Raw genomic sequence first — 26,783 nt, 5'->3', positions numbered from 1 at the left:
ATTACTTCCTTCCTACCTACTAGCTTCTTTCCACGCTGCCACCTAGGAGAGAAGCCGCAGAGGATCAGAAGGTAGCTTTTGGATATTCTTCAGAAGGAGGACAGCTCACGAAACGGGAGAATCCATCCCAAGCTTAATGGACGCCGGGGATCAAGGCACATGGAGCGCATGCCAACATGCCGGGCGCTTCAGACGGGTTCCTACATCGCGGGCAGAGAGGGGAGGTGGCGCTACGGCGTACCCTGCAAAAATATAGAGCATGTCCTATTCTTTTCCATTTTGCGGACAAGTATAGGCATTGTTGCAAAAAAACGGATACCAAAAGGAAGTCATCTATATTGTTTGCAGATCAGTGTTTTGCGGACCGTAAAACACATACAGTCGTGTTAATGTAGCCTAATAGTCATACAGCTATGGCAGTCCTTGGCCCCGGAAGCCATTGCCGATATTACAGAGAAAGTCCTCTACCTCTCACCTCTCACAGCCTCCTGCATGCGCTATTGACCGTGGCATCTAAGGAATTAAGAGACCAGGATCAGAGTTAACTGTGATGCAGGTTGTTATGGCGGGAGCTCCAGACCAAAGGAAGTCTCATGTGTAAAAATACCAATGTATTATAGCCTATCACTGTACCAGTGTCAGTCTATTAGGCTATGTCTTTGGCATAGTCTAATAGACATACAGACATGGCAAAAGAATTGTTCTCTTTAAAGCAGTACAAAGAACAAAAAGATTAGCAATTACTTAGCAAGAGCTGTAAATGGTATCTGTTAACAGATTTGGTTCTATGACACTGGCTAACCTGTTGATTGTGCACTTGGCATCTGAAGGCATCTGGGTTGGTCTCATGTTCATATATGCCCACATTGCTAAGAAAAAGTATGTTTTAATATATGCAAAAGAGCCTTTTGGAGCAATGGTGGCGTTGCATTACATCTAGAGGCTCTGCTCTTTCTGCAACTACTGCTCCCTATGCACTATGATTGTCAGGATCAGGCGTGATGACATTTTCTCTGCCTGGCCCTATCAATCAAAGTAGCGAGGGTATGGTGGAGCCTTTAAGTGTAACAGCAACCCCCCCCCCCCCCCCCACCATTGCTATATTAATAAATCATTTTCCTCAGCAATGTGGACACAACACAGATGCCTTCAGCTGCCAAGCGCACATGTAACAGGTCAGACAGTTTTATAGGTACAAATCTGCTGTTTTGACTCTCTAGAAGCAAGAAGACTGGCACTCGCTGTGTCGGTCTTCTTGCTTCTGGATAGATGGAACGCTGACCCTGGATGCGTGCACCGCTCACTGTATACACAGAGTGCCGGCAGATTGAGGCTCACACCACATCCTCAATCTGTTGGGGCTATGATATTTTATCATTGCTGTCTCCTGATGATCAGTCCTGGTTGCAAGAAAGACTTCTGGGACTAGGATTAGTGGATATTTGGGAGGAGCAAGGCGTCGTTTGATATATCACAGGCACCTGTCTGCATGGGACTAGGAAAGTATCCTAGAACATAAACATTAGCCCTCCCAATAATCTGCCACTTTATGAGACTTCAAAAAATAAGAAGTTGCCTGTTAGGGTGTTACTCTGCTCTTAGTTAATGTTACCAATAACATGTATTTATTTTGCTTTTAGCTCTCTATAGGCAGTGAACTTTTGAGACTTACACCTGTTCTCTTTTCTTTCAGTGATTTATTTAATGTTATTCTGGTCTAAGAATTCATCTAAGCTTTTTTTTTAAAACAATCAATGCTTCCTGCTGTGACCACATCCTGAGGTAGACTAGTCCACAGATTCACAGTTCTTATGGGGAAGGAGCCTGAATTCTTTCTTCCCCAGATGGAGGCAGTGCTCCTTTGTCTTTTGTAGGGATTTTATATGGAACAATTTTTCAACATATTTTTTTGTACTGGCCATTTATACATATATTTATATATGTTAATCATGTCCCTTCTTAGACGCCTCTGTGAAGACTAAGTATAATCTTTCCTCATAACTAAGACTCTCCATGCCCCTTATCACTTTAGTTGTTCTTCTTTGTACTTTTCCCAGCTCCAGGGCTTCCTTTCTATGAACTAGTGCCCAGAGCTGAACTGCATATTCCAGGTTATTAGTACCCAGATTCATATCTGTGCATTTATTGACATTCAGTCTCATTTGCCAAGTGGATGCCTAAACACCATCCTCACTACCATCCTCTCTAATATCACTTCCTGCATTGTAACTGTTGGCTGATTCTTAAAAGGGTTTTCCAGGATTTTAATATTGATGACCTATCCTATCGATAGGTCATCAATATCGGATCGGCTGGGGTCCAACACCCGTTACTCCCTTCATTGTTTGCTTGCTTGCCGACATCACATCAGTGAGCAGTTGTAATTACAAGAAGCCATCCCATTCACTTCAATTGAATGGCTCATTCCTATACACTATAATAGGAAGGAGCTGTCCCATAGAAGTGAATGGGATGGCTTCCCGTAATTACAGCTGCTCACCGCTGTGATGTCAACAGCGAGCAGGTAAACAATGAAGGGAAGGCTGTGCTGGCATAAGCGCAACCTTCTCTTCAAACAACTGATTGGCGGGCAATTTATGTATGAGATAGCTAAGATGATTTTCTATAAAATGATGGTAGTCTCTCGTTCGAAGCTGTAGTGGATGGTGAGATAAGAACCCTGAAAGTCAATGGTTCAAAACATTGTTACCCTTTTCCTTGTCAGTGTAGGTCCTCAATATTAAAGTCCCGGAAAACCCCTTTAACCCGATGAAATTCTGCCATGCTGCATGCATATTTTGAGAAATATCTGTACAGGTGAAACTCGAAAAATTAGAATATCGTGCAAAAGTCCATTTATTTCAGTAATGCTAATTAAAAGGAATTGCATTAATGCAGCTTAAAATTTAAATTTTGTGAAAAGGTTCAATATTCTAGCCTCAAAGTGTCACACTAAGTGTCAGCTAATTAATCCATACCCCCTGAGCAAAGGGTACCTCAAAATTGTGACTTTGGGGTTTCATAAGCTGTAAGCCATAATCCAAAATATAACAAATAAAGGCTTGAAATATCTCGCTTTGCATGTAATGAGTCTATCTCATATGTTAGTTTCACCTTTTAAGTTGGATTACTGAAATAAATGAATTTTGCACGGTATTCAAATTTTTCGAGTTTCACCTGTATATGCTTGGTCCTGAGTTTGGACCACACAGATTAAAGAAGGCACTATAGTGAATTCAAGAGCTTTCCGTACTACCAGTATTATATACATACACAGGTTAGGGGGGAAGTGAAAGTTTGTGGTGAACCGTCATCCAGTGGCATTAGTTCTCTTAGTAAGAAGTGCAGTTTAGTAACATGCAGCCTTTTTGGTTTTTCTTGTGGAATTAATAATACATCCATCTACATTTTCCTAATCATGAAAACTTGCCTAGATTTTAATTTTAAATGGATTCTCCGCTTTTCCTATATTGATGACCTCTCCTCAGAATAGGTTATCAATATCAGATCATCTGGGACACGACTCCTAGCACCCCTTACCGATCAGCTGCATGAAGAGAATGCAGTGCTTCTACAAGTGCTGTGTTCTGCTAACTGTTTAACTGCTTGACGTCAACAATTTAGCGGCGAGCAATGTAAATACAACTCTGCTGTCCCACTCACTGCAATGGGACGACTCCCGTTTATTCACTTGAATAGGACAAAACCGATTGAAGTGAGTGGGACGGAGGAGCTGTAATTACACCTGCTTGCCACTACATTGTCGTCTGAGAGCAGGTAAACAGTGTGGAGAACATAGTGCTCGTATAAGCACTACGTTCTCTTCATGCAATTGATCATCAGGGTGTCAGCATTTGGACCCTCACTGATCTGATATTGATGACATACAGTTGCAACTGTATCCTATTGAAAGTAAATGACTGCCAAACCCCCTTTTTCCCAAGATATTGATATCCTCAGCATAGGTCATCAATATCAGATTGAAGTGAACATGGTGGCTTCTTGTAATTATACCTCGTCACCATTGTTATGTCGACAATGAGCAGGTAAACAATAAAGGGAAGGTGCCACTGGCATGGCGTGAGGCCTTCTCTTCAACCAGCTGATCGGCGGGGGTGTCGGACCCCAGCTGATCTGTTATTGATGACGTATCCTAAGGATAGGTCAGCAATAAAAATATCTTGGAAAACTCCTTTAAGTCACACCCACTTGCCAAAAATTAGCCACAGAAAATGGCTCACAGCGAATGTGTCAGAATTCTGTCTCATTTCTCTGCTGGAATAGGATTTCACTATTCTTCATTTATTTTTATGCATTTTACTTATATAGCGCTGGCATATTCCGCAGCGCTTTACAGTCAGTCATCATTCATTGTCCCTAGTGGAGCTCATTATCTAGATTCCCTATCAGTATTCCTTTGGAGTGTGGGAGGAAACTGGAGTACCCAGAGGAAAAACTGGATAGGGGCTAGCTGGGAGTGGTGGGACTGCCACTGATCCTGAGAACAGAGGTCCCATTGCCCCACCTGGATAAGGCACTTTACTCCATTTATTCTCTGAGGGAATACTGAGGATAGAGGCTGCTTGGCTGTTTCTGCCAGTTCCATTTTGGAACTGTCCCTTTTAAACTGTTTTTTCCAGCATACACATTTATGACATTTCAATTAGATATGCCACCAGAGTCTCATCATTGGGCACCTCTACTACTAGGACCCCTAGGCTTGCTCTCACTATCTGCACTGAACAGACATCAGACATTAGTTAAAACTGGATACTATTTTAAAATGAATTTTATTGATAGTAAAACAAGCAAAAGTTAAAAATTAGTCACACAACGCAAAGATTCAGCTCAAGAAGGCCTGATATAGCTAATCTAAAAGCAATGCTATAATTATGGATCCACAAAAATGGAAGCCGCCCCGTGTGCCTTCCGCAATTTGCGGAACGGAACGGGCGGCCCATTGTAGAAATGCCTATTCTTGTCCGCAAAACGGACAAGAATAGGACATGTTATATTTTTTTTGCGGGGCCAGTGCCACGGAACGGAGCACGGAGTGCTGTCCGCATCTTTTGCGGCCCCTTTGAAGTAAATAGGTCCGCACCTGAGCCGCAAAAACTGCGGCTCGGATGCAGACCAGAACAACGGTTGTGTGCATGAGGCCTTATGGTAGCATGGGAAAATCGGAACAAAATAGTCGGCATAGATAATAAAAATAAATAAGAACATACTCATGACAGATAGAATGACAACAGCCCCCGACTCACATTTTGGCTTTTCTTTTGTCTGAGGACCCCAGAACAGCAATTAGCTATAGACTCAGCACCTAGCCAAGTCAATCACGGGGTGCAAAGCAGTTTTCTGGAGGCACCTACGCCTGCCATGTTACCGCACCTATTACACCCGGCGTCTGGAAGAATTTAATAGAATGCTGTTAAAATGCTCTGTACACTGAAATACAGAAGTGAACATCATTAAAACATCCCCAATGCCAGAATTGTTGTTTTACAGTTCAAGCATTTTGTAAAAGCTTTTTTTTCCTTAAAAAATAATAAAAATGCATTGAGACAATCATATTATGGTATATGTGTGAGAAAGTATCAATATTTCTTACAATGAATGATAAAATGTATAGGCTGTATACAGCACATATGATAACTGGAAAAGTGCAAGATTATAGTCCAAGTATCAGCTATATGAGAATGAATGATGCTATGTCATACTGTAACCCCAGAAAATCCCACAACATCATTTAACAATCACCAACTAAAATTGCATGACTGCACCTTTGGGGCACCCATCTGTTAAAGACTATGTACAGTTGTGGCCAAAAGTTTTGAGAATTACATAAATATTAGAAATTGGAAAAGTTGCTGCTTAGGTTTTTATAATAGCAATTTGCATATACTCCAGAATGTTATGAAGAGTGATCAGATGAATTGCATAGTCCTTCTTTGCCATGAAAATTAACTTAATCCCCAAAAAAACCTTTCTACTGCATTTCATTGCTGTCATTAAAGGACCTGCTGAGATCCTTTCAATAATCGTCTTGTTAACTCAGGTGAGAATGTTGACGAGCACAAGGCTGGAGATCATTATGTCAGGCTGATTAGGTTAAAATGGCAGACTTGACCTGTTAAAAGGAGGGTGGTGCTTGAAATCATTGTTCTTCCATTGTTAACCATGGTGACCTGCAAAGAAACGCGTGCAGCCATCATTGTGTTGCATATAAATGGCTTCACAGGCAAGGATATTGTGGCTACTAAGATTGCACCTCAATCAACAATTTATAGGATCATCAAGAACTTCAAGGAAAGAGGTTCAATTCTTGTTAAGAAGGCTTTAGGGCGTCCAAGAAAGTCCAGCAAGCGCCAGGATCGTCTCCTAAAGAGGATTCAGCTGCGGGATCGGAGTGCCACCAGTGCAGAGCTTGCTCAGGAATGGCAGCAGGCAGGTGTGAGCGCATCTGCACGCACAGTGAGGCAAAGACTTTTGGAAGATGGCCTGGTGTCAAGAAGGGCAGCAAAGAAGCCACTTCTCTCCGATTGTTTGGGGCATCAGGAAAAAGGCTTGTCCAGAGAAGAAAAGGTGAGCGCTACCATCAGTCCTGTGTCATGCCAACAGTAAAGCATCCTGAGACCATTCATGTGTGGGGTTGTTTCTCATCCAAGGGAGTGGGCTCACTCACAATTTTGCCCAAAAACACAGCCATGAATAAAGAATGGTACCAAAACACCCTCCAACAGCTACTTCTTCCAACAATCCAACAACAGTTTGGTGAAGAACAATGCATTTTCCAGCACGATGGAGCACCGTGCCATAAGGCAAAAGTGATAACTAAGTGGCTCGGGGACCAAAATGTTGAAATTTTGGGTCCATGGCCTGGAAACTTCCCAGATCTTAATCCCATTGAGAACTTGTGGTCAATCCTCAAGAGGCAGGTGGACAAACAAAAACCCACTAATTCTGACAAACTCCAAGAAGTGATTATGAAAGAATGTGTTGCTATCAGTCAGGAATTGGCCCAGAAGTTGATTGAGAGCATGCCCAGTCGAATTACAGAGGTCCTGAAAAAGAAGGGCCAACACTGCAAATACTGACTCTTTGCATAAATGTCATGTAATTGTCGATAAAAGCCTTTGAAACGTATGAAGTGCGTGTAATTATATTTCACTACATCACAGAAACAACTGAAACAAAGATCTAAAAGCAGTTTAGCAGGAAACTTTGTGAAAACTAATATTTGTGTCATTCTCAAAACTTTTGGCCACGACTGTACACCTTTGGGAGCTATTTTTTTTTTTATTAGTGCATTGTAGTCATTATGAGCTAAAGAAAATAAAAAATAATTTGCTCTTTATTAAAAATATGGAGTCATTTCCTATGTACGGAGCTGAGATACTCTATTAGAAGGATCAGAATTTTCTCTCTGCATCGTCAGACAGCTAGCTGATGGGCTCCTTATCTCTGCTCTCAGACCTTATAAACACTCATCAAAGCTCAATCCTTATTTTACTGATAAGAATGTGGCTTAAATAAGTGTTTTTAATTTAGAGATAAGGGTTATTAGAAATTAGTTATTAGAACGCCACAAAGATGAAAGTAGGATGCACACAGCTAGAAAAACAGTTACACCTTTGTGACAGAATAGCTCAATATTTTTAATAAAGACCAATTATCCTGAAGGTGTACATAGCCTTTAAGTGAGGTGACATCTTCCCAATGTGCCTTTCAAAGAAGATGGATTGCAATGTATTTGGAAAATCTTCAGCTCCTTTTACTTTTTTCACATTTTGTTCTTAAAAAAGTTTTTTCCCATCAATCAGCACTCAATACCCCATAATGAGAAAGTGAAATATGAAAAAGTGAATTTTAGAAATTTTTGCTAAGTTATTAAAAAGGTAAACTAAAATGTTGCATGGATGTGAGTATTCAGACCCTTTGCTATAACACTTGAATTTAGCTCTGGGGGCCTCCAATTTCTCTTGATCATCCTGGACTGAAGTCCACTTGTGGTAAATTCAGTCGGTTGCACATGATTTGGAAATATACACTACTGTCTATATGAAATCTTACAGCTGATAATGCATATCGGAGCAAAAACCAAGTCATGAGGAGGAAAGAACCATCTGTAGAGCTCAGAGACAGAATTATGTGGAGGCACATATCTGGAGAAGGTTAGAAAAAATGTATATTGCACTTAAAGTTCCCAGGAGCACAGAGGCCTCCATGATTCTTTAATGGAAGATGTTTGGAACAATAAGGACTCTTTCTAGGGCTGGACACCCCAGCAAACTAAGTAATTGGGTTAGAAGGACCTTGGTAAAAGAAGTGACCAGGAACCTAATTGTCGCTGTGGCTAAGCTACCAAGATCCTGTGTACAGATGGGAGAAACTTATAGATGGTCAACCATAACTGTAGCACTTCACCAATCTGGGCTTTATGGTAGAGTGTCCAGAAAGAAGCCTTTCCTCAGTAAAAGACACATGAAAGCCCACCTGGAGTTTACAAAAAAAGCACCTAAAGGACTTTATAACTGTCAGAAACTCTCACATCTCTGGTCTGATGAAACCAAGATTGAACCTTTCGGCCACAATTCTAAACAACATGTCTGGAGGACACCAGGCACTGCACATCAACTGCCCAATACAATCCCTACAATGAAGCATGGTGGTGGCAGCATCATGTTGTGGGGGAGGATTTCAGCGGCTGGGACAAGGAGACTGGTCAGGGTTGAGGGAAAGCTGAATGGAACCTGATCTAGAGTGCTCTAGACCTCAGACTGGGCTGACGGTTCACCTTCCAACAAGACCATGACTCTAAGCACACAGCCAAGACAACACAGTAGTGGTCTAGGGGAAACTATGTGAATGTCTCTCCATTTTTAAGATGAACTATGGTAAATCCAAAGCCCTTAATGTCTCTTGTCAGCCCTCTATAATTCGCTCCCTGAAAGCATCAACCCCCTTCTCCTAGGCGATCAAGAGCCTCTGCTACCTGGGAACAAAGTTCTCAGCTGACTCTAGTGAGCTTTGCACACTTAATTCCGCCCCAAGTATCAGAACCCAATAAAAAATTACTAAAATTCTCTTTATTTCTAAATAATTTTCTTAAAACCTGCATAGTCTCTAAGATTTTTTTATCCACTACAGACCGTTCCTATATAGCTTCCCCCTCGTTTTTCACCCAATTACGTCGAATCTTCTCTATCTTCCTCTAGGGTACAGGATTGCCCAGGATCGCCTTCTTCATTCTTACTAGGAAAAAGAGGTTTGGGGGCTTCGGTCTCGCAGACAATTCACTCATATTTTAAAGCAGTGCAGGTGGGCAGATGATTGTCTCTTTTCTCTCCTAATTCCCCAACTCTTTGTTCTACTTTAGGATATCCTTTATTTTCCACACCTGGACACTCCACTTATATAAAAGAACCACGTATAAAAAAAACTTCTGGTGTGAGGATGACACTATCTGATATCCCTATGACATATGCTTTTATTACCACTGGGGCCCCTGATTGGGATAAATTATCCTCCATTCAGGAAGTATCTTCAGCCCCATTTCTACATTTACTTAACTTCCATGGAGACTTGAGGACGATGTACATGCCATATGACCCCACCAGATCGCTATCTTGGCTTGAACAATATATCTTACTCCTCTCCCTTCCTAAACGTATTCTTTCTCTTTTATAGTGCTCTTAACTGTCTACATCTCCTCCAAATATATATTTTCTATATACATGGGAAACAGAACTTCAAAAAACCTTAACTGATCCAGAAAAAGCCTTCATTCTCACTCACTACATAGGTTCAACTGATGTTTTATACAGGGTGGCCCACAAAAAAGTAGCCCTGCCTCCATCAATAGTATGACAAGATGAGCAAGCAAGTGAATATTTTTTTGTAATCACCCAGAAGGCACAAAAGATGCTGAAAGTGTTTCCCGTTCAAGTCTATGCATCTTTGGGCACGTTGGATTATGTTGGCTGATACTGCTTGCAGCTCTTTAGCAGTGATGCTCCAGAAGAAAAAATGTCCTGCTTTTTCCAACAAGATGGGGTAACATGCCACACCTCACGTAAATCACTAGCACAGATTCATGAACTGTTTATGGAGGAGCGAACTGTGAGCAAGGGGTTATGGCCAGCACATTCCCCAGACTTGTCCACATGCGATTTTTATCTGTGGGGAAATTTAAAAACAGAAAGTGTCCGCTAACAATCCACATCTCCTGGATGAATTCAAGGAAAACATCACAAACACTATCTGCAGCATGACAAGCAGTATCAGCCAACATAATCCGATGTGCCCAAAGATGTATAGACGTAAACAGCAGTCTATGCAGTCTTTTAGCATCTTTTATGACTGGTTTATTTTTTAAAAAAAATAATTGCTCTTGCATGTTAATCTTATCATACTACCTCGCTGGAGGCGGGCTACTTTTTCATGGGCCACCCTGTACAAGAGTATACAAGAAAATTTGTTAAAGCTATTAACGAGGTGGTGCAAAACCCCTGTGTTCCTCCACATGGTCAATGCAGATATTCCCAACACTTGCTAGAGGTGCAGCACTGGAGAAGGTTCTCTATCTCATATTTGGTGGTCGTGTCCAATTATAATACCTTTCTGGAAGGAGATAGAAATGGTCATAAACTAAATATGTTCCTCTTCAATTAAACTAGATACCAAACGTATTCTACTGTGGTGTCCATACACAAGCCTCACTCCAAGCTGCTAATAATTTGCCTACCATGCTCATAACCATTGCCTGACCGTTGATACCCTCATTGTGGAGAAGCACATCACCCTCCACTATTTGCATCCTGGATTGACAAAGTAGACCAAATCTTCCATGTTTTTTTTTAACAATTCTCATTTTATTGATTTTATAGTTATGACAAGTAAGCATGTGTTTTTCAATACATACGAGTTTCTTGGTCGAACCCCTCCACCTCAGATTCTTCTCCTTTCTCAAATCTTCCATTTTGAAGAGTTAGCCCACTGAGAATTCAACAACTGCTCAAATTTTTTGAAACTTTGGAGCCTGTGGAAGGAATCTAGGAGTTTTCACAACTGACCTACACCTTTAGGGATACACTGATTCTCTCGGTATGGCCAAACCACATCATTGGCTCTTAGTTCAGGCTCTCAATATCTATATACCAGATATTGATGCTCCTTTTATTCTTGGCTCAGATGAGTTCTTATGACAGACCCTTCACTGGGTTTACTACCATGTCTTCCACTTCCTTGCCCACCTTTTCTTTCCTCTTCTCTCATCCCTCTTCTATACCCTAATATATCCTTTCCACCCTTGTCCATTCTGTTCTTATATTTATGGTCAGACACATTACCTTTACACCTGGAAAAGAGTCCATCCCACCTCTAATATGCTCAACTTTGTGTATTGGATTTTGTGTCTGTCACTTAAATTATTTCTGTAATGTACGGTACCATGCTATCTTATGTTAATAAAAAGATAATATAAAAAAAAACTATGTGAATATCCTTGAGTGACCCAGCCAGAGCGCTGACTTGAACCCAATTGAGCATCTCTGGAGAGACCTGAAAATGGATGTCTACCAACAGTCCCCATCCAACCTGACAGAATTTGAGAGGATCTGCAGATAAGAATGGCAGAAAATCCCCAGATCCAGGTCTGCAAACCTTGTGGCATCGTACCCAAGAAGACTGGAGGCTGTATTCACTGACAAAGGTGCTACAACTAAGTACTGAGTAAAGGTTGTGAATACTTATGTCAGTGCACTACGTTAGTTTTTCCTTTTCAGTAAATTAACAAAGTTTTTTATTATTCTGTTTTCACTTTATCAGTATGGGGTTTTAAGAGCAGAATGAACAGGGAAAATCTTATTTTGCTTTCATTTAGCACAAAGCCGCAACATAAAATGTGAAAAAAGTGAAGGGGTCTGAAGACTTTGCGAATGCATTGTATACCAGGTGGTCAAGTTAAAGGGAATCTATCGCCCCAATTTTGGACCATTATCTACGGTAGTGCTGCAGATATGGAGTCCAGATCACATTTTTATTTTTATACTGCCACCTTTTCATCCCTCAGAACTGCTTTGAAATGTATTGTCAGGACTGCCCTACATGTGCATGAGTCCTCTCTATTATTTTAGAACAGCACAGCAATCTGGGTTGTGTATTTTAGTGCAGCACGACCACATATAGTGTGGCGGAGCCTCTCTATGGCGAAGATCAAATGCGTAAGACGTTCTATGTATAATACTGAAGTGCATCTCCCACCATTGTTGCTGCCCCAACTGCCTTCCTTTCCCCCTTCAGCATCAGCTGTCATTACTCAGTTCTTGCTCCCATTTACGGAAAATAGTGAAAAAAGCTTTTTAATTTGTTTAAAAGTAGTAAAACATGATACAAATATAAAATTTTGAATCCCGATGACCTTACAGTCCCACATAAGAAGTGTTAAATGTTATTTTTACCATGCAATGAAAAGAAAAATAATCTGTAAATACAATGACAGAATTGCATAGTTTTTTCACACTGTTGCCCCAAAAATGTTTAAAAGTTATACATTAGACCAGGGATGCCCAACCTATGGATCAACAGCTGTTGACAAACTACAATTCCCAGCATGCCTGGACAGCCTACAGCTATTAGGGCATGCTGGGAGTTGTAGTTTTGCAACAGCTGGAGTGCCGCAGGTTGAGCATCCCTGCATTAGACGTACCCTAATTGTACAATTTTTTTAAAAAATCATCCAGCAAAAAAAGAACTCCTCTTTATATGTCATGAGAAAAATATTAAAGTTATGGCTTCTGAAATGGAAAGATGAAAAAACAAAATAAATCGTCATATACCAAATTTGTCCTTAAGGGGTTAAAGCAAGTCTACTGCATTGTTATTCTTTCTTTTTTTTCTTTTTGTAGAACCTTTTTAAAAGAGCTGGAAAAGTGCATTGAAGATGCAGATTCTCTTGGAAGATGCTTTTTAAAAAGGGTAAGCTGGGTTTATATCAATCAAAATCCTTTTTACTCAAGGTTAAAGGGGTTGTCCGAGCTTTTTCTATTGATGACCTATCCTCAGGATAGATCATCAATATCAGATCCGACACCCGATACCCCTGCCGATCAGCTGGATGAGGAGACGGCGTGCATAGTGCGCATGTGCCATCTCCCTTCTCTCTTCCTGAGCACTGCTGTATGTCTATGGGACAGCAGCAGCGGAAAGGAAGATAGATTGAGAAGATGGACCCCTGTTTTGTCTGGTAGGTTTCGGTGATATATAATATTGGCTATTGCACACAGAAGCCGGATAACAAAGTTAGAAGTGAGTATTGGAAGTCACTATGCATACACACAACTTGCAGTTTCTTAGCAGGAGTACAATATCTATACAAAAAGCCTACATGATGTAGCTAATTGGTTCTGCAGGTGGATTCTCAGTAAAGGCAATCAGATTTATGCACCCCAGTTTGCAGAGTCTTGACCCCAAGGTTGAGACCAGCATTCACAAGACAGATTATCAGGAGTCAGACTAGAGGCGGACACAAGGCACAAAAGCACCTCTCCAGAGTACACTTCCTATGTAATAATAATTATGGAGCATCTATTTGTATGACTCTATGTTGCGCGATTTCTCTATAATTCCTGCTAGACATTTTTGAATTAATGAGCAGCTGGTTGCTAGAGGTGTGTCCCTGCGCAGTCTGACACTGATAGCACAGATCGGATAGTTGCAGACTCTGCAGGGACTTCCCCCTACCACTAATACCCAGTTTAATATTTATTCAAAAGTTGCTAGCAGGAATATTAGGGGAATGGTGCAACATAGAGTAAGAGGAATGGGGAATGCAAAAATTACAAAAATAGACATGTCATGAGAGGTGACCAATCCTCTTAAAGGGCATCTGTCAGCAGATTTGTACCTATGAAACTGGCTGACCTGTTACATGCGCACTTGGCAGCTGAAGGCATCTGTATCAGTCCCATGTTTATAAATGAAGTTTTACTATATGCAAATGAGCCTCTAGGAGCAACAGGGGCATTGCCGTTACACCTAGAGGCTCTCCTCTCGCAGCACCTGCCACACCGTCTGCATTTTGATTGACAGGGCCAGACAGTGTAAACATGTCTGGATCTGTCAATCAACATGGGACCAACACAGATTCCTTCAGCTGCCAAGCGCACATGCAACAGGTCAGCCAGTTTCATAGGTACAAATCTGCTGACAGATGCTCTTTAAATCCTTTGCCACTCATCAGGACGCCTGCCAGATCTCAGGGGAGAGGAAACAGAGAGGTGTGAGAGTTGCGAAAGGTAAGTTAAGTGCAGAAGAAAGCACAATAAAACCACAGTGTCATTTGCAAAAAAATACAAATAAAAAATCTCGGATTCTGTTGGTAGTAATTAGGTCAGGTTTACATGCGCCAAACCAGTGAAGGAGAATGCTTCATTTACATGCAGTAATCTCCTTCACAGTATGAGGATGATTGATTGCTAATGGGATCCCTCGTCCCTAAACAGAATAATTGTTTCTGGGCAGCAGATCCCTGTTGATAAGTGATGTGCCTACGAATGACAAGATCGCCTGATAAATGAGTGTTTTGCTTGTTCATTGGGTGATCGGCGGCACATTTAGCTGGGTAGATTGTCGGGAATGAGCGTTTGCAGGAAAGTTTGTTTGCGATAATCTTCCCGACAATCAAAGATTAAGTCTTGTTACGTTATCCCTTAATGAATTAACCTTTCCTGCTTCAATTACACGCATTGACAAAAAAATAATGCATAAGTAGTTGTTGGGATTGAGTGAAACTTTTTCTGTGTGAATGTAATGATGATATATGTATGTGATTACAATATTAGAGTGAAAGGAGAAGTTTACTGGGAAAACCTGTACAAACCTACTGAGCTGCCTCTAACCTGGATACAAGATAAGATCCAGTTGAGCATGGACCCGAAAAATGTTCCAGGCAGAGACACCTGTCTGAATAGTGGACAATGAAACTGTGGGAACTGCTCATGCTTGTTGGCAGATCAAGCAAGCCTGTTCTACTTGTGGTCTGTCTGGGCCATCCGGAGCCTGTTCGCCATGTGTGCATGCCCTCACTTAACCCGTGATCCCAACATCTCCTAACAGCTAGGTGAGAATGGCCTAGATGGTGGGCAGTTTGTCAAAACAACCATCCTGCTTCTGAAGTCTAGTGATGTGCTCTTAAAGTGTGCTAATTGGGCAAAATGTCTTCCAGTGTGTCATAGAGGCATGTATAGCAGTCAACAATCTATCACTAAGAGGTGTACTACCCAAAAGTACCCTCTGAGAGCCTTTCTACAGAGCAGCAATTTTATGCCTTCTTGTGTACAGACTTGTAATCATTTACATATCTGGCTGAGACATAACTGCATGCTGAGTTTTGCAGCAGTCAATGAGTGCATGTATTGATTGTTTGCCTCCATATTTGCCGGGTAGCGTCTTGATTTACGTCGGATCCCATTATAGTCAATGGGGCTGGCAGACCTTCGAGGACCATCCAGCAATGTTGGAGCTATAGAGCTCCATCAGGCTGTTCTGTCGAAACAGCCTGCTGGATCTCTTGCCGTCAGTGTGAAGCAAGCCATGAATGAGTATTTTACCTGAAAAGTGCAGCTTATATATAGGGTTGCCAGCTAGATTACAGAATCGTTGTGTGGGGCAGCCTTTTTCATCCTGTTGTTTTTTCATTTATAAATTAAGTAGATGTACATACAGCGTACATATAATAAGTAAAGATGACACTTCTATTCCTTCCCAATTGCTTTGAAACAATATCATGACAGGCACATACTAATAACCTCTATTACATATTAAATTGTAGATAAAATGCTAAGCATGTCAGACAGTCTGTGCCAGAGCTTGTGCATGTGGGTTCTTATCTCTATAATCTATACCTACAAAGAGGGTGTAACAACGGAAACGACTATTACTAGTAGAGCACCTGAGTGTAAAGAAAGTAATTTGTATTTCATAAGAAAAGCAGTGAAATAAACATGAAGTTACTGGAAATAGTCATGAGGAAAAAGTTACTTCTCCTCCAGTTCTTTGTATTTATATTGTTGTCTTCGTAATAATTGTGTAGCCATCACCAACCAACATAAAAAAATTAACCTCTGGTCACAAAAAAAAATTCTGTATGATAAGATATATAATATTTCAATATGTAATAATTTTGTTTCTGTAAAGTATACCAACAATCAGAAAGCCTTTTCCACATGTCAGTACACTGCTGTATATAATATATATATATATACAGTGGGATGCGAAAGTTTGGGCAACCTTGTTAATCGTCATGATTTTCCTGTATAAATCGTTGGTTGTTACAATAAAAAATGTCAGTTAAATATATCATATAGGAGACACACACAGTGATATTTGAGAAGTGAAATGAAGTTTATTGGATTTACAGAAAGTGTGCTATAATTGTTTAAACAAAATTAGGCAGGTACATAAATTTGGGCACTGTTGTCATTTTATTGATTCCAAAACCTTTAGAACTAATTATTGGAACTCAAATTGGCTTGGTAAGCTCAGTGACCCCTGACCTACATACACAGGGGAATCCAATTATGAGAAAGAGTATTTAAGGGGGTCAATTGTAAGTTTCCCTCCTCTTTTAATTTTCTCTGAAGAGTAGCAACATGGGGGTCTTAAAACAACTCTCAAATGACCTGAAGACAAAGATTGTTCACCATCATGGTTTAGGGGAAGGATACAGAAAGCTGTCTCAGAGATTTCCGCTGTCTGTTTCCACAGTTAGGAACATATTGAGGAAATGGAAGACCACAGGCTCAGTTCAAGTTAAGTCTCGAAGTGGCAGACCAAGAAAAATCTCAGATAGACAAAAGCGACGAATGGTGAGAACAGTCAGAGTCAACCCACAGACCAGCGCCAAAGACCTACAACATCATCTTGCTGCAGATGGAGTCACTGTGCATCGTTCAACCATTCGGCGCACTTTACACAAGGAGATGCTGTATGCGAGAGTGATGCAGAGGAAGCCTTTTCTCCGCCCACAGCACAAAAAGTACTGCTTGAAGTGGGCTAAAGCACATTTGGACAAGCCAGCTTCATTTTGGAATAAGGTGCTGATGAAACTAAAATTGAGTTATTTGGCCATAACAAGGGGCGTTATGCATGGAGGAAAAAGAACACAGCATTCCAAGAAAAACACCTGCTACCTACAGTAAAATATAGTGGTGGTTCCATCATGCTGTGGGGCTGTGTGGCCAGTGCAGGGACTGGGAATCTTGTCAAAGTTGAGGGACGCATGGATTCCACTCAGTATCAGCAGATTTGGAGACCAATGTCCAGGAATCAGTGACAAAGCTGAAGCTGCGCCGGGGCTGGATCTTTCAACAAGACAACGACCCTAAACACTGCTCAGAATCCATTAAGGCATTTATGCAGAGGAACAAGTACAACGTTCTGGAATGGCCATCTCAGTTCCCAGACCTGAATATAATTGAAAATCTGTGGGGTGACTTAAAGAGAGCTGTCCATGCTCGGAAGCCATCAAACCTGAATGAACTAAAGATGTTTTGTAAAGAGGAATGGTCCAAAATACCTTCAACCAGAATCCAGACTCTCATTGGAACCTACAGGAATCGTTTAGAGCAGGGGTGCACAACCTGCGGCCCGCGGGCCGCATGCGGCCCCCAGAGCCATGGTTTGCGGCCCCCGCCCTGCTGGGCAGAAACACAGCTGATCCTGCAATTAGCTGTGTTATTGCACAGAGTGCTGCACAGCAGATGTATCACAGGTTTTGCTCCTGCACTGTAGCAGGATCAGAAAGGGTCCCCAGCTATTAGTGAGAGCGGGGAAGCCGAGGAGAAGACAGAAGAGCTTTATTAGCGCTTCTGCCTTCTCCTCAATGAGCGCTCTGCAGTGTGGACCCAGCGATTATGTGATCTCTAGGTGTCTCGGGGGCAGAGGAGCGCTGCCCTGGTACAAAGCCTCCGCACCAGGCTGGTTTGCCTTTAACTGGGGCTCCTTTGGATGATCCAGTTACAGTGGAAATAGTACAAAAAAAAAGTCACTTATTGTCTCCCAAAGGTCTTTCAGTGACCTCTTGGGGACAAATTATGTGGTAAAAATATATTTTAAAAAAATGTTAAAAAATTTGAAAACTAAATAAATAAAAAAATAAGATAAAATAAAATAAAATAAAAAGTAAAAAGTGCTTAAAAGAGAGTGTTCACTGTCCCACCACAGTCTTTTTATGAAAAAGTGCAAAATTTTAAAAAGTGACAGTGTCCCCCAAGGTCTTTTTATGACCTCTTGGGGGACATATTATGTATCAGAAATATATTAAGTTAAAAAAAAGTTCATACATAAAAGAAAAGAAACCCACACCAATCAAAACCGTCACCATTACCGCCCCATTCACGTGAAACTTTTATTATATAGCAAAATACACAAATAGAGATCTAATTATAATAATTTATTTTGGTGTCAGTTTGCATATTTAAAGAATAAGGAGCTATAGTTTGAAAAAATATATACTTTTTAAAAACGTTTTGTACAGTTTCCCCCAAATAAAAATTGTTGCAAAAATTATCTTGGTAGTCAAACAAATAAGATAGTTACAACAGTTTGAACCACCATGCGCGCTAAATCACAAAAAAGTGTCTGGTCATTAAGGCCTTTTCAGGCCTGGTCATTCAAGCATTAACCAATAGGCGCCTTCCCCACTAGCAAGGTAATGTGCTTACTGGTTACTGCAGGGCGCCTATAACTGGATTGGCTGGAGATGGTGATAACCAGTGAGCTCCGTCCTCTGCAGTAAAGGAAACTGCTGATTTATAAATAGGAAATGTCGCCACTTTTCTGGTAAAAATGAGGCCTAGAGCATGGCCTCTGAAATAGAAAATTCATAATTACCTGCTCCACTCCGCTCAAGTCCTCTGCACTGCCCCCGCTGCCTCCATCTTCCGGTTCCTGCTCTGTTTACACCTGACAGTGCATAACCATGGTCACTTGCACGGCTCCAGTCAATGACTGGCTTCAGCAGTGACACGCTGCTTGTGGCCACATCACTGCGTAAGCCAGTCATTGGCTGGAGTGGTGTATGACCATGTCCATGCACTGCCAGGTGTAAACAGCGGAGGCAGTTCGAAGAACCAGAGAGAGGGGGAGCAGGTAAGTATAACTCTTCGGTTTCAGGGGTTATGCTGCAGCACGATATTTGGGACAATTACTGGGAACAAGTGTTCATAGGAGCGCTCATATCTTATATCTGGCTGGTATAATCGTGCAGCTGATCAGTCGATAAACAAGGAATCGCTCATTTGTCGGCTGATTTGCATATTTTATCAGGATGAAAGATGTACAATTATCTGCTGCACATCTCCCTGTATAATCTAAATGAAGGCGGAATGACTGTGGCAGCGATCACTCCTCCCCAGTCACTTTGCTTGTGTAATAGGCAGATGAGCGCCGATCAACGATTTTTTTATTTGCGGCCCCTTGAAATAGAGCGATGTGACAATGCGGCCCCCAGACCAAAAAAGGTTGTGCACCCCTGGTTTAGAGGCTGTAATTTCTGCAAAAGGAGGATCTACTAAATATTGATTTCATTTATTTTTTGTGGTGCCCAAATTTATGCACCTGCCTAATTTTGTTTAAACAATTATAGCACACTTTCTGTAAATCCAATAAACTTCATTTCACTTCTTAAATATCAGTGTGTGTGTCTCCTATATGATATATTTAACTGACATTTTTTTATCGTAAACAACCAACGATTTATACAGGAAAATCATGATGATTAACAAGGTTGCCCAAACTTTTGCATCCCACTGTATATATAGTGTGTATACAGTACAGACCAAAAGTTTGGACACACCTTCTTTTTTTTATTTATTTTTTATTTATATTTTTATTGTAAATTTCACAGTATAACAGGAAATAACAAGGTATCAAGGTATAGGCTCGCAGGCCTCGCCAGTGTATTAAAGAAGTACAGTTCAGATGTGGATTGGACACCGGTACAATGCACAATGCATACATAAGGACATGTGTCCGTCAATAGCTCCTATAAGGAGGACTTTCAATAAGTGAGACAACATAAGGACAGAAAAACAGGTGCCTAGAAAAGGCCACAAGATCGGTTAGAGAGGCGTTTTTATCTATTGTCAGAGACGTGGAGTCGTCATAGTGCTGCCTATGGCCTAATGTGCGTTTGTGAACAACAATACAACGGTATACCAACCTAATTAGGTTCCAAGCTAAGCACTAAGGCTTGGGGGATCTGTATGTAGCCCATAAGGACCATTTTTTGAGGAAGGATAAATGCGTACGAGATTCCCAAGAGGATAGTTCCTCAAACCTGTAGATCTGGTCAACTTTTTGAGACCATTGGTCCAAGGTTGGGGCAGTGGGCTGAAGCCAAAATTTAGGGAATTGCAAGCGAGCCGGCCAATATCATCTGTGTAAATACAAATGGTGGTTTTACATTCCCCTTTTCTTGAGAGAAGGAGAGGAGAGCAATTTGCGGTGAAGGTTGGATCGTTGTACCACAAACACCATTTGCAGTGGAAAAGACCTGGTACCACCATTTCTGGATAAGGGGGCACGTCCACCAAATATGTAGGAAGGTTCCTCTTTCCCCACGGCACCTCCAGCACACGTCAGAAGCCTCTCTAGCAAATCTCTATATCTTATCAGGCGTATTGTACCATCTTGTGAGAATTTTGTAGCTGTTTTCCTGGATTCTGACACAGCGGGAGGCCCCGTGGGGAGCATCGAGAAATTTAGGAGACTCAAAAGGAATTTTGATATTTAGATCCAATTCCCATTGCGTGACAAAGGATGGTTTGGCCAGCATAGGAGGTAGCCGCAGTTTGCTATATATCCGTGAGGTAAGTTTCCTGGGTAAGGTTTGCAAGGCAGTCAGAGCCTCTAACCAAACTAAGGGACGGAGGAGATCCCCTACTTTGATATGCTGATTTAGGTAGGCCCTGAGGTAAGCAATTGAAATAAAGTCCCGTGGATGAGGGTTAAGCAGGACATTTGTGTCTCTTGAGTCCATCCATATTCCAGCAGGGAGAGCTAAAGAAATTAATGGAACTGAAGAGGTCATCAGACTTGTTGAGGTGGCTTCTCTTAAAGTGGAAGGGGCCGTATTCAGTACATCTGCAACAGTCAACGTGGGCGAAGGGAATGGGATGGAACAGTGTGTGGACGATAACCATTTCCATGCTTCCAATGTGGCCCCGATGATTGGATAATGAGTCATGTGACCAGAAAATATCGTCTCTTGTCCCAAAAGAAGTGCTCTAGCTGGTCTATTCAGAATTTCCAGTTCCATCTGGACCACTGTGGGAGATGGAGAAGTGCTTAACCAAGCTAATGCGCGGGATAGAAGGATGGCCTTCCCATAAAACTCAGGACACGGTAAACCTATCCCCCCAGCATGCTTAGGCTTAATAAGAAGTGCAGAGAAGAGCCTCGCCTTCCTCCCATTCCAAATGAAGGAGCTAAATTTTTTCATAATTGAAATGTAGTAGTGTTTGGGGATAGAAATGGGGAGAACTTGCTGCAGATATGTGAGTCTGGGAAGTATTAAAGAAGATATAAGTTTTTTTCGACCAAACGAGGAGAGTGTTGGGTTGGATCTGGCCAAGTTGTCAATGGAGTCCATGATAGATTTTTTTAGGGGGATATAGTTAAGAGAGAAGAGTTCCGTTACTTCTGGACTAATTTTGACCCCTAAGTAAGTGATGCTGTGGGAGGACCAATTAAATGGGAAGTCCTTCATTAGGAGACGTTTTGTTGTCTGGGGCACACCTACACAAAGGACTAATGATTTATTAGCGTTAATTTTAAAGTCCGACATCATGCTATATGTATCCAGGTGGGACTGAATTTGGGGCAGAGACGTTTTTGGGTTGATCGTCATTATGAGCACATCATCCGCAAAAGCGGCAATTTTCTGTTCCCTGCCTCCCAAACATAGACCCCTTTATCTCCTGGTCCAATCGTATATTCGCTAGAAGAGGCTCCAAAGCCAGTATGAATAAGAGGGGCGATAAGGGGCAGCCCTGGCGAGTCCCATTTCTAATAGGAAAGGATGCTGATATAGTACCATTTACTAAAACTGCAGCCGTAGCTTGTTCATACATCGAGAAGACTGCTTTGGCGTAAGAGTCAGGTAGGCCAAATCCCAAGAGCGCTTGATTTAAGTATGACCAATTAACCCTGTCAAATGCTTTCTCAGCATCTGTGCTGAGTAAAAGCAAGGGAGAGGACGTTCGTTTAGCATGGCAGAGGACATTAATCACCCTCGAGGTATTGTCCTTTCCTTCTCTGTTGCGGACAAAGCCTACCTGATCTCTGTGGACAAGTTGAGGGAGGAGAATAGCTAATCTGTTGGCTAGCATCTTGGCCAGGAGCTTGAGGTCCATGTTTAGGAGGGATATGGGTCAGGTGTCAGCGGCAGCTAATGCTGATTGACACTTTACTATTTTAGTATGGCTGTATAGCTGATCTGGGGCAGCTCTTACTGGGAGTAGGCAAAGTGCTGGGTTGGTGACTACTCCCCACGTTGCAGATTTTGGGCTATAAAACTCAGGCAGCACTATCAGGTGGATTACTCCTCTCTGACAGTGGAGCTCTGTCAGTCTTTGTGTTGGGACTTGGGAGTTTGGGCATGGATTAAGGCCTGCTACCTTGTTGGGGTGAAAGCAGGTGGAATCTGCTTTGTCTGATTTGCTGCATGGTGTGAACGAACACCAGAATCACAAGGTGACTGTTTCCCTTGAAACTGACCTTTTGTTTTTAAGACGCACCTGCCCATAAGAAGCACCTAGGTTTTTGAGGAGGAAAATAAGAAAAAAAAAATTGGAACCAAAAGGTGTGCTTTTGGTGGGTTTTGAACTAATGGTGGTCTGTGGATGACACTGTTTTGGGGGATCTGTGGATGACACACTGTTATGGGGGATCTGTGGATGACACACTGTTATTTGGAATCTGTAGATTAAACACTGTTATGGGGGATCTGTGGATGACACACTGTTATGGAGAAGATGGCACTGTTATGGGGGATCTCTGGATGGCACTGTTATGGGGGATCTCTGGATGGCGGACATCTGTGGATGACACTGCTATGGGGGGATCTGTGGATGACACATATATAGCATCTTATGCTATGTGCCATCCTCAGATCCCCCCGATAACAGTGTCTCTGCAGTGTGAATGACCCCCAATACAGGGGCTGGGGGCCGGCATCTGGATTAGGAATGACAACCCACTGTTGTATAATCGTATCTAACCTGCATTGTTAAGATATAATAATGTGTAATCCAGCTGTATTACTTACAACTAAGTTCCGGAGGAGGGAGGCTGGGAGGACAGGCTGGCGACGCGTCACTCACTACGTCATGCGCCCGTGCCACCTGCTTCATTCATAAAGTGGACGGCGCAGGCACATGACTTAGTGAGTGACATGCTGCCCGCCCTCCCGGCCTGCCTCCTCCCTCCTCTCTGCTACGGAATTTAGCTGTAAGTCATACTGCTGGATTACACATGATTATTATATTTTAACAATGCTTACAGGTTAGATAAGATTATACAACAGTGAGCGGGGCCGGTGCATTAGAATACAGAGACTGCACCTGTCCCTGCTGTCATTCCTAATCCAGATGCCGGCCCCCAGCCCCTCCTCCCTCTCAGTTGATATACCCGCCGACCACGCTGTGCGGCATCGCAGCGGCCGTGTATCATTGTAAATTGCAGCATTCGCCCCATAAGACGCACTGCTATTTTCCTGCACTTTTGGGGAAGGTGGGGGAAGTGCGTCTTTTAGGGCGAAAAATACGGTACTTAATGTTTGAATAAACACTGAACTGTTTAATTTAAAGACTTTGTTGTTGCTTCTATACTGCGTCCGCTAACCTGCCTATCAGAGCGAACCCCCACAGTATATATATATATATATCAGTGTACTAGATGTGAGAAGTAGAAGGCATAATAGATGCAGTGTGTACAGATATATGTGGTCAGTTACATATTATTTATTTTATGCACTTACAGATGTAGCAGGGGTAACACACACACTCAACTCAAATTTCTTAACTCAACTCGTTATCTTGAAACTAAACCCATTCAAAAGCAATTGCTTAGCGCATTTAGTTGCATTTAGTTTAGATAACATGTGTGTTAACCCTGCTACATCAGTATATAGTGCTGACATATTCTGCAGCACTTTACATACATATTAGCATCAAGCTGTCCCCAATGAGGCTTACAATCTAAGTTCCCTATCCGTATGTCTTTGAAGTGTGGGAGAAAACCCACTCAAACACAGGGAGAACATACAAACGCCATGCAGATATTGGCCTTGGTCGTATTGAAACCTAGAACCCCAGCGCTGCAAGCACCAGTGCTAACCACTGAGCCACTGTGCTTTTTATTGTCATTGTGTGAGGTACATGAGGTAATGGTTGCAACTGTCTGGAGTACTATATATATGAGTGAGATATGAGTTAAATAGGCAATATGGGGTGAGCTGTGATGCTGAAGATGTCATCACAGGTCACATGGGACCTACATCATTCTTTGCGTAGTTCCTTTACTAGATATACAGGTCCTGTGATGACATCATACCAGGTCCTTTAGCTTTCTCCACTGATCATAGGAATACTATACTGGAGCTGGACAGTAAATTAAGGGGTGGGGCCTTTGGTTCACTGCGTGCCCCTTTTCTGCACAGGCCCCATAACAGTTGCGTGGTATACCTCTATTGAAGGTACACTGCTGGCACCATGTAATCCCAAAACAGATTTATCAGTGAATTCAGAGACGAAACAGTTGTTTTTACAGTTTGCTGAAAGTATATTGACCTTCAATTTTTTTTTCATAGAAGGAAGACCTTCAAATTTATGAAAAATATTGCCAAAATAAGCCAAGATCTGAAGCCCTGTGGAGACAGTGTGCTGAAAGTATTTTCTTTCAGGTAAGGTTCATTGTATAATACATATATGAGTTTTATGTGTATTGGGAGATAGTGGCAGGTACTTTTCCCCCAGAATTCTGTCATATGCAGCTTAAAGGGATTCTGTCACCACATTTTACCCCCTACAGTAAAACATAGCTACTTGTAGGTCTCTCTGATCTGTATTAAATGATGCCCTTAAATAATAGTCTTGATTTATTTATTTATAAAATCGATTTTAGTGATATGCTAATGACTTACATAAGGTGCCCAGCTGCACCCCCTCGGTCCGGTGCCCAGCGTCACCTTCCTGAGTCCAGTGCCGCCTCTAATATAGTATATTCAAGAGCCGGCGCGCTGACGTAATCCCTGAGCCTGTTTGAAATCCCGCGCGTGCGCACTACACACTGTAGTCTGCACTTGTGCGGACTACAGGTAATGGCATCGTCGAGCAAAGTGCGCATGTGCCGGCATGCAGCGCACTTCGCTCGACGATGCCATTACTTGTAGTCCACACGGCGCAGACTACAGTGTGTAATGCGCACGCGCGGGATTTCAAACAGGCTCAGGGATTACATCAGCACGCCGGCTCTTGAATATATTATATTAGAGGCAGCGCTGGACTCAGGAAGGCGGCGCTGGGCACTGGACCGAGGGGTGCAGCTGGGCACAAAGTTAGGAAAAGACATCCCCTTGGGCATCTTATGTAAGTCATTAGCATATCACTAAAATCGATTTTATAAAGAAATAAATCAAGACTATTAGTTAATAAGGGCATCATTTAATACAGCTCAGGGAGACCTACAAGTAGCTATGTTTTACTGTAGGGGGTAAAATGTGGTGACAGAATCCCTTTAAGCTCGAGGGAGTGCCCAGTTTTGTAGTGGAAAGCCCAAGCTTTCCTGAGGTGGCTTTGTGGAAAAGCTGGTATAGGACTTAGAGTTCTGGATTGAGTTGGGTGGGTTCCCCAAGCCGCAGTCCACTTCTGGTAGAGGTCTAGCTTGCTGCCTGATTAGCTGGTCCTGCAGCAGTTGCATATAGAGAACCCGGGCAGAGAGTCTGGGCCTGAGAGCTGGCGGATGTCTGGAACTGATATGCTGGTGCTTGTGAGTAGCTTGCTGTGGTGAACTTCAGGGCTGACGGTACTGTGTGTAGGACAATTAGTGCTCAGACTAGCAGGATTTGTTTTGTGTATTGCCTGAAATGTAAAGGCCATTTATTTTTGCTGTTTAAACCACAATAAAGTGGAACTTTGTTTGGACTTTATCTTGTGTGTCACTGTCTCTGACTGTGCCGCAAGTCGGCCAATCCTGCCTCTACCAGAGCTAATTCCCACAGTATTTATTTTTAAAAGTCATTTTTTTTTATCTACACAAGGCACCAGGTTTTTAAATATATTTTTAAATGTTTTCAGCTTTGTCTTCTCATCATTATATATGTCACTTGTCTCATTTATGACATGACCTAGATATATATAGATTTTTGATTTTTATGTTTAGTACTAAAGTCTGACAAATATATGAATGATACCACAAAAATTGTTCTAATTTTTTATGGGTTTGGCGCTTATCTCATGTTCTGTCATATATTATCTCTGTTACTGTCTTTTGTAATGCCATTATCTTTTTTCGAGATATTTAATTTTTTTTTTTATCATTTTTATTGTTTTACTCTTTGCTGTCATAAAGGAATGTCAAAGGAGACTGGATCACAAACTTTCTTTAGATGCTTATCTCTTAAAACCGGTTCAGAGAATCACCAAGTATCAGTTGCTTTTAAAGGTATATTTTCTAGACATTTTTATTGAATTAGTTATTATCATTTCAAATGTATCTCT

General features: G+C 41.8%; 1 protein-coding gene across 1 annotated transcript in view; it reads left to right on the top strand.

The window, feature by feature from the left end:
* Window positions 1-26,783, top strand: part of MCF2L2 (MCF.2 cell line derived transforming sequence-like 2) — a 508,793-nt gene that overhangs the window by 376,269 nt on the left and 105,741 nt on the right. Inside the window, exons 18-20 of the mRNA XM_044288562.1 lie at window positions 12,909-12,978; window positions 24,875-24,967; window positions 26,635-26,727. Of these exons, the coding sequence (XP_044144497.1) occupies window positions 12,909-12,978; window positions 24,875-24,967; window positions 26,635-26,727 (256 nt within the window). The remainder of the gene's footprint in view (window positions 1-12,908; window positions 12,979-24,874; window positions 24,968-26,634; window positions 26,728-26,783) is intronic.

This window comes from Bufo gargarizans, chromosome 4, assembly GCF_014858855.1.
Source record: "Bufo gargarizans isolate SCDJY-AF-19 chromosome 4, ASM1485885v1, whole genome shotgun sequence".
Classification (NCBI taxonomy): Eukaryota; Metazoa; Chordata; class Amphibia; order Anura; family Bufonidae; genus Bufo; species Bufo gargarizans.
This window is presented reverse-complemented; position numbering and strand designations above follow the sequence as displayed.